At 40.5% G+C, this 8,605-nt stretch overlaps 2 protein-coding genes across 2 annotated transcripts in view; both read right to left on the bottom strand.

Moving 5' to 3' along the window:
• Positions 1 to 1,227: 1,227 nt before the first annotated feature.
• rh50 (Rh50-like protein) lies at positions 1,228 to 3,269 on the bottom strand. The gene has a single exon (XM_046397538.1). It carries the CDS (start codon positions 3,109 to 3,111, stop codon positions 1,687 to 1,689), a length of 1,425 nt encoding a protein of 474 aa, XP_046253494.1. The 5' UTR covers positions 3,112 to 3,269; the 3' UTR covers positions 1,228 to 1,686.
• An 806-nt stretch (positions 3,270 to 4,075) lies between these two features.
• The window catches only part of slc12a5b (solute carrier family 12 member 5b), a 31,565-nt gene continuing 27,035 nt past the window's right edge, over positions 4,076 to 8,605 (bottom strand). The window contains exons 22-26 of the mRNA XM_046398154.1: positions 8,235 to 8,351; positions 7,791 to 7,966; positions 7,526 to 7,540; positions 7,299 to 7,432; positions 4,076 to 6,632 (exon numbers count right to left, since the gene is read on the bottom strand). Of these exons, the coding sequence (XP_046254110.1) occupies positions 6,541 to 6,632; positions 7,299 to 7,432; positions 7,526 to 7,540; positions 7,791 to 7,966; positions 8,235 to 8,351 (534 nt within the window). The 3' untranslated portion in view covers positions 4,076 to 6,540. The remainder of the gene's footprint in view (positions 6,633 to 7,298; positions 7,433 to 7,525; positions 7,541 to 7,790; positions 7,967 to 8,234; positions 8,352 to 8,605) is intronic.

Here is an 8,605-nt window from a genome sequence, read left to right as displayed (position 1 = left end):
CTCTCCTGGTGCTTGATGCAGCCCACTGCTCCTGTGTGTGTGTTTCACTGCATGTAATTTGCCGGGTGTTGCATGTGTGTTCAACTAAGAATGGGTTCAATGCAGAAGACAAATTCAGTGTATATGTACTGCCAATAAAGTGATTCTTCTTCTTCTTCTTCTTCTAAGAAAAACAACAACAAAAAACAAAAACTGCGGCTTACATGCAGCTTAATACTGTGTATTTGTCCATATACACAGCAAGACTCAAGTTATCGGTTAATGATTGCACTGTTTGGTGTAATGAAGTCCGTAATATAGTTTAACTTGGGGGATTATTGTGTGCAGCGCTGCTACTGTTTGTAGACTAAGGTTACTGCAGCTGTTTGAGTGAAAGCAGAGTAAAGGTTAAATCAAGTTGATGTTTACCCTCTCTACCAGTAGATGGTAGTATGAACGTATTAGTATTTGTTAACCGTTGGCTCATGGGCCAATGTCAACAATTAACCAGGTTATGTAATAAACATTTATGGTTTATCTGTAATCCAGTCTGTATTTACATGTTGATTGTGTTGCAGTAGAATAAAAAACTGTTTTCACTGCACCTTCATCACTGTGCACTGATGACACCGACCAGTGCTGGCCTGGCAGCACAGCAGAGCCCTGCACATGTACCAGACTGAGGAGCTAAGTGATTGTAGTCTCACGTTCTATAAAGGCCGCTAATGTTTTCAAAAAAATTGATTATTTGCATTGTGTATAAAAGTCAACTTAACGTCTTAACTAAAACTTTAACAGCCATCTTGTTTCAACTGTTGTTGAGGTCTCTTGCTTTGTAGGTTGACTAATCAGTTGAAGCCTTCAGGCTGTTATTACTTCTTCATTTTTTTTCTCTCTTCTCTCTTTTTCCCATGCTGAATGAGTTAAACGGTGAGACAGGAAATAACCCCGGGTAACTCAGCAGGAGATTTAATGTCACACACCAGCTTGAGCCAAACGAACAGCAAACAACGAGTGCTTTGTCCTTTAGTGGCCCAGCGGTGGGGTTAAGGCTCAGTTATTTTTTAACTCAGCTGTGTTTTATAGTGTACTTTCTGTAGGTTTAATTTCTCAGTTCACATGCTGCTCATTTTATTCGATTTGATTTTATTCCACATTAGTTTCATGTAGATGACTGTTGTAATAGAGATTTGAACCCTGTTTGCTTATCTGTGTGTTTTATGTTCTTGCATGTGATTTTTGTGTGTGTTTATTTCATTTCATTCTTATTAAATTGTTTGTTAGAGTCCATGTTTTTGTGTCTGACTCCTTTGAAAACAAAAAGGTGCATTTCAAGGAGCTTATTGGCAAACTTACATGTTGAAATGTTCTTCTTCCTCCTTTCCACTGCTTGGATTATTAACGTAATTACTGGAAAAAAGTGCATACAGCTTATGCAGAGTTTATTTTACATCAGAAACTTCAGACGAACCGGCCAAGAGAATTATGACATTCAGTTCTGCATTATGTTTTCATGTAGGGGAATAAATAACACAATTACTGGTTGTAATTAGACAGTATGCATTAGACAGATACACTGGCATTGTTTGTCATTGTTATTTATGATCACTAGTTTGACTACAATGCAATAGATATAAACATTAAATCAGTAGTTAATAGTTACAGGCTTTTTCACATTTTTTTCTTCAGTCACATGTACTGTGCATGTCAAGCAGTAGAGTCCTCTGTTGTTATTGTGTTATTCAGTTTAAGTGGTGAATCGTAGTCTGGAGGAACATCAAAATATAGTTCATCATCAAAACACAAATCATCGGACGGTGAGGCGAGGTATGGCAGCTTCAAGACTAAGCCTGTGAGGATACCGCCAAGTGCTGCCACTCCTATTGTGGAGAACACAGCTGCGACCTGGAAGAGAGCCTGCTCCTGGGCAGTCCTCCCCAACCCTGGCTGTAAACCGGGTATCAACACCTGGAGCTCCTGCAGCTTAGGGTCTCCTTCAACTGGTGCTCTGTGGGTAAAGATCTCATACAAACTGGGGCCATAAAGCTCCTCATTAGCCATCAGTATGGCACATATCCCTGCAGCACAGGATATAAGTCCCGTTAGACCATGCAAATTATGTATCCCACACTGATCCTGGATCCTGAAGTGCCGTGCCAGGAAGGGGCTCAAGTACTTGTAGCCCAGCATACATGCAGTGCAGCCCATCATACCGAGAGCGTACGCAGCAGCAGGTGATATCATCATATCCACAGAGGCCCCGACTGTCACACCTCCAGCCAGGGTCACGTTCTGAACATCGGCCATGGAGAGCTTGCCATTTTTGTTAAGCATGGCCGAGAGAGCAAAGGCTGTGAGCGTGGAGGCACTGAGGCCGATGAACGTGTGGAGGATGGCTCTGTGCTGGTCATCTCCTTTCAGGGTCAATGCTGAGTTGAAGGAGGGCCAAAACACCCAGAGGAACAAGGTCCCCATCACAGAGAGGATGTCAGACTGGTAGCTTGTGATCTCCTTTGCATGACCTTCATTTAGTTGCGGCCTGTACAGTACAAAAGTGACCCCCAAGCCAAAATAACAGGCAAAGAGATGAATGAGAATTGAACCTCCTGCATCGTTGATCTTCAGATACTTGAGCACGGCCCACTCTGTGACCGCAAACACTGGCACTTCCAGCAGAGCCATGATCAACAGCTGCAAAGGACTTGTCTTCCCCAGCACTGCCCCAAAAGATATCAGCACCACAGCACAGGCAAACTCTGCATTTATCAGGTTGATGACTCCAAGATGGATCTTACCGTCATGGCTGAACTGGAAGTACCCCTGCACCAAAATGGCCCACTGGATGGCAAAAGTAGCTGTGAGGAAGTTAAAAACCATCCCCCCGAAGCCATAGAGTCGAAAAAATGCCAGCAGGCATCCAAACCCGAGAAATATCATGACCTGTATGTCAGTAAAAAATGGGTAGTCCCTGTACACTGCATTGTCCATGGGGTTAGTCTTGTTGTTCTGAAATCTGGCATCCGCATTCTCATCGTAGGTGACAAAAAAAGCATACAAGGAAACAATAACCACCTCTGTGGCAAACACGAACACGGGTAACCTGACTCGAAGGTTGGTCGACTGTGTCTTCATCCTGACAGCTCAGTGGAGCAAATGAAAGTCGTTTCTTTCGCAGTCAGCATTATCTAGGCGTAGATAAGACAGGTCAAAGGGATTTGTCAAGCCTGCTGTCTCTCACATACACAAGCAATATTTACCTCACAAAGAAGCCCAGCTGCCTGGTCATTCAAGACATTTAACTGTTCCGATACATCAGCATTTTGGTGGTTACTTTACAGCATGAATCTTCACAATACTTTTTCTTGGAAAGCGTACATGCACCAGACACCAGAATCAAATTTTAACAGATGGATTGACAAAGTTTAACTTTCCTACAACAAAATAAACATGTTAAAAAAACTGATTTAAAATGGGATGCTTTTGATCATGCTGTGACTGTGGCTGGCTGATTTCCATTTCTAAACATTTACAAAAGAATTTGGACGACCTTTCTCGCCTCTCGGTCGGTCAGATGGGACATAATGTTCAATTGTGGATTCAGCGCCATGTGCTTCAACTTGCTATCAGAGTAATTAGTTTTGTCCAGATCATTCACTTTGACTGAGACATGTTTCAAGAAGTACACTAAAGTGAGAACACAAGATTAAAGTTGTCTCCTGTCAACTTGTTGTCTCAGTTGGTCTTCCATGTCTGCGCAAGGGACTCAGTCCTTTGTAGATACTGGATTTTGAAACAGTCCTTCAGCGGCATTCAGTGAAGTAGCATCCCTGAATTTCAGCCATTTCAAGATTATTCCTTGACTTTGAAACACACTCCACACACCAGTCTCGTTTCCTTTGCCTTCAGAATAACATGAATACTTTCTTTCACCAGGTGGAAAGTGGCTGTGGCAACTCTAGCCCAGATGCAGCCAGAGCTGAGGAAAAGGACGCATATTCAGTTGACATTTGCAAATTACAAAATGTAAAGCAAAGCAAAGCAATGCGATTAATCTAAGCAGACAGCGTAATACAAAATAATAGACATACACTTGACGTGTCACTGTTGTATTAAAATGATTTTGTTTATTGCATTTTGTGCCAACATATAAAATGGTCTCTTTCAACCATTACTCGTACATAATTGTATAAGACATGGTAGAACATAAAATAAAGTTTGTTCATTATTTTAAAAGACAATACAAACGGCCTACTCTATCTATAAAATCTGTTTCAACACCAATGACAAGCTTTGTCTCTAAGCCTAAAATCACAGATCTGTTTACAGACGTCCATCTTGCTGTTAAATTACACACACTGTCCTCACTCATATGAGTCTCAGGTTCACACACAGACATACGGCATACAGGCATGTAGTCACAACATGAACACACACTCTGAATGAAGGAGTTAAAAAACTTTTGCAGGCCAGTTACCAGTGTATCAGTCTGTAGAACTACTCCATTTTCTCGTAAAGTCAAAAGTAAATACAGTTTTTCTTGGTGCTAAATGTATGCACTCACACTTTTCAGAGTTATAAGGGAAACACTGAGGGCTGCACAGATATTCACCAAAAGTAAGACATATCAATACAATGAGGTGAGGTGAGGTATATGCTACTGCGTTGAAAACAATACATGTATATCATAAATCTAAAAGATACGTACAAGCTCTATGATCTCCTGGAAAAGATGCTGAAATGATTTTCTTTTTTTTTGCTAGAAGCAGATTTAAAATTACGGTAAAATACTGTATGGCACCAATAAGCCAGAAGCTATGCAGAAGATCCTGGTAATTTTACACCAAAGAAGTCAAACTTTTCTGTCCTCATGCCCCACTGTGCAAGTCAGCATAACAACAAACAGGGCCCTGCTTCCAATACTGTGTCCAGTGTCACCTTAATACTTTGCTGGTAGGCACCTTTCATCACAGCTGTGCCAGATGTTTCAAGCCTAACGCTAAGCTCACTGTCTCAAATCTCAAACTGAGAGCCATGTATGTATTTTCTCATCTAACAAATGTATATCCTAACTACTCCTTTAATACTCACATAAAATACAGTGCATTTGAAAATATTTAAATAAATATATTATTATTGTTATTATTATTTTTCTGAGCCACACTTAAAAAAAAAATAAATTCTCTAAGATAAAATTTATGATATACGCATTATACGTGTGTATCTATGAGCACTGACTTATGCTGTAAAATGTTTGCTTACAAACACAACAAATGATACAGTAAGTAACAAGGTAATTCATATTTTTACATAAATGTCAAAATTTAAAATAAAACCTTTGACTCATTAAGTTTCTCCTTAACAACTTACACTATTATTTTATAAATGTTTATAAGTATGTCTTCATTACATATTGTGATGGTGATGGTTTTTGTTCAGAGATGAAATGCTGAATAGAAACATTCAGATGAGTTGAAGTTGATTTAGTTTTTGAAATCATGTAAAAGCAAACAAACAAACAAAACGACAAAACATTTGGATTTTGAGTATTCAAATATCTTAACAAGAAGATCCCAGTGCAGTTTGCTTCCTGATCTACTTGCACAACATCTGCACTAGAATGTTTCTGGGCTTCCTGGGAAAACTGCGAAACACTGGAGGTAATAAATATCAAATGTGCAGTATTCAAAGACTCTGTATGACAGCATGTCACTCCACTGTCCATTCAATCTACATGATTCATGTTCAACAGTGGAGATAATGAGGTCAGACAATCAGGTGTGTGACCATGATAATCTGCATCAGATCATTTTGTTTTAATTTTAAATATTTATGCCATGCTCTCAGCAGTGGGAGAGCAATGCTAGCAAATATTGTGTGGGTAAATTCCTGCCATAACAAGGACAAGCCAGCCATGACAGTTGCTTTTATAATGTTCACTGCCTGGGCATTAACAGCAAATCACATGTATTGTCCTGGATGGTGTAATGCAAGACTTGGGGCACTAAAATGAGTGCAAAGTAGTAGCAAATCTGTTTTTTTTTCTCTGTTGAACATATGTACATGATTTACCATCATTATCAGTACTCTAATATTATTACTCATGTGCTTCCATTTAGTGAGATAAAACAGAAAAGAACAAAGACAGACATGATGAGATGGATAAATACATAAAGAACATCAATAATAAATAAGAGAAAATAAGGGAGAACGAAACATGACAAAGAAAAAGCTTTCCTCTGTTATAAATGACCAGAAACAACACTGAAAGGACAGAAATCTGATGGAACAACAGAAAAATTGTTTGTTTTGCAAAGAATCTGTCAGAATTTGTTCTTGAATTTCCCTCGGCATCAATAAATATCTCTATCTAGAACCAACCATAAATTCATCTGTTCTTATCAGCTGACGAGTCCAGAGCAGAAAGGTGACTGTTGCGTAATTCTTTGTGTGCTTAAAAAGTTAAAAGGTTAAATGTGTCGATGCTGAGGTGACTGTAGGACGATTTCCATGGACTGATAGAGGGGAAGAGAAAGAGTCCACATAGCTGCCATTAAAATGCCTTCAGGAGTAGATGGTGATGACCTCCCGTCCACCTCCGCGCACGAGGAGGACCCGATTGAGGCCTTCAGTGAGAACCTCGAGGAACTCCATGTCTGACAAACAATCACAGTAAAGGAATGTAGTGTCCTCACGTGCTGTAGAGCAGCAGTTTCCAACAAGTTTTTTTTTTTTGGGCTAATTCAACCCTGTCACATGAACTCAAGTACCCCTTTACTGATACATACAAGTTCCAAATGCATTGATTTAATCGGGTTTTAAGCTGATTTATAATTAAACACTGTTGATTAGTTTGTATAAAAATAGAATGTTTTGGCGCCACTGTCTTTTTTTTTTTTTTGTATAAATTTATATTTTCCTGTATATTCACTTTCCTGAAATAAATCACAGGCTAATAGTAAAGCACTTGTCAATATGCATGTTTATTCCTACATGAAAGTTTCTGATAATTTACAGAATAAATAAATAACACCATTCTGTCTTCTGGGGACTTACTCAGTTCCTGTTACACACCATATGCAACACACCACATGTTTTCTTTCAACATCCTCTTTGAGCTTCCTCTGACTAACAAGTACTGGATGAGCTCCGTGTGAGTGAGAAAACATCATACATAATACAAAACCACTGAGATGTTTTTCAGTTTCTTTGTTGTCACAGGTTAAATATTCTCTGTACGCATATGTATATATATGTATATATATATACACACACAACAAGTCTCCTCAAAAGCCACAGTATCAACACTGAATGTAGGATACAGTTTTCATTGCCCATACGGTTCTTGGGTGGTCCAGGCATGTTGAGCAGGACAAGTTTCGCCTCCTTGGACTTCTTTGTGATGACCTCGTTGAGTCTCACTGCTGTGTGCATGCGTCTCACATCGATTTGGTTTCTAATGCAAAAAACATTATGTCACAGCGGGTTTACAGATCAGTCATTCTGCTGCTCGGCTCACACCATATGGTTAAAAAATGTCAGTACTTACAAGTTCTCCCATTCCCTGCAGCAGCATGTTGGGGGGTGGGGGGTGGGGGGTAATTGTGGTGAATTACACGTGCTATCACAGAAATCTGCATTTGTTAGTTCAAAATTTTGTTTGTCACGTGCAGGAGCAGTACCCTTGAATCCCTTGAACATGGGTCGATATGCACAAATATTTACCACTGACCCACGTTCCTGTGTACATGTCATGTGCTATGGCTGCCTGCTGTGCAGTGTGCTGAGCTGAGTGAAACTGACAGGTCACTCACGGTTTCATGTTGAAGAGGTCTTTGCCTGCCTCCGGGTTTGTCGATAAAAAGGCCGGCCCCTTGTCTACTCCCCCTACAGACCCCCCGGGGGACATGGGGCTTGTAGGGCTTGTTGGCGCGGAGGCGTTCTTACTGTGTATCAGCTGTACCTGTTTTGGGTTGGAGACAGCCAAACACTGAGACAGGGACACCGCGACATGACAGTGTGACAGGGTGAAAAGGAGAAAAGAGACACCTGTCAGTTTAGGTGAAACTCTGGAATCCAGTGGCCAGTGGGGAATCACTGAGCAACCAGTGGAAAGAGTAACACATTGCTGTGATAGCTGCTGCGCTTGGTACAAACAGAAAATCTGGCCCAATACAGAGCACAGAGCGATAACAGGTGCAGAGGGAAAGTGGAAAGACGTAATGTTGTTTCTTCAAAAAGGGCCATGGCAGCATTACCTCGTCTTCTGGTTTTTCTGCCAAGCTGGCTCCCTCCTCAGCACTGCGCTGGCAGTGCAAGGCAGATGGGTTTTTACGCCGTATGGACCCACGGGATGAATCCGTTATGCTTTGGATCTACAGTGAGGAAATGGATTAGGCTGATGATATGATTTATGATTTCCCTCTGGAATCCATTCTTTCTTCCCTCAGACCAACGCAAAAACGAGTGAAGACACCAACACCTGATGATAAACCAATTCCCTGCCCCAGAGCTGATGTTTGGAGTGCAGAGCGATAATGAAAATCTCTAAATAAATATCATGTTCCTCAGGGCCACATACTGACTAAAACTTCAGGTTGCTCTGTTTGGATTTAAAATGATAGATATC

Source organism: Scatophagus argus, chromosome 8 (assembly GCF_020382885.2).
Source record: "Scatophagus argus isolate fScaArg1 chromosome 8, fScaArg1.pri, whole genome shotgun sequence".
In the NCBI taxonomy this organism is placed as follows: Eukaryota; Metazoa; Chordata; class Actinopteri; family Scatophagidae; genus Scatophagus; species Scatophagus argus.
Note: the sequence above shows the minus strand (reverse complement) of the source record. Positions and strands in the feature narration are given on the sequence as shown.

Bases quoted from the DNA above. Each gene is read 5' to 3' on its own strand.
- rh50 (XM_046397538.1), bottom strand. From the start codon at position 3,111: ATGAAGACACAGTCGACCAACCTTCGAGTCAGGTTACCCGTGTTCGTG.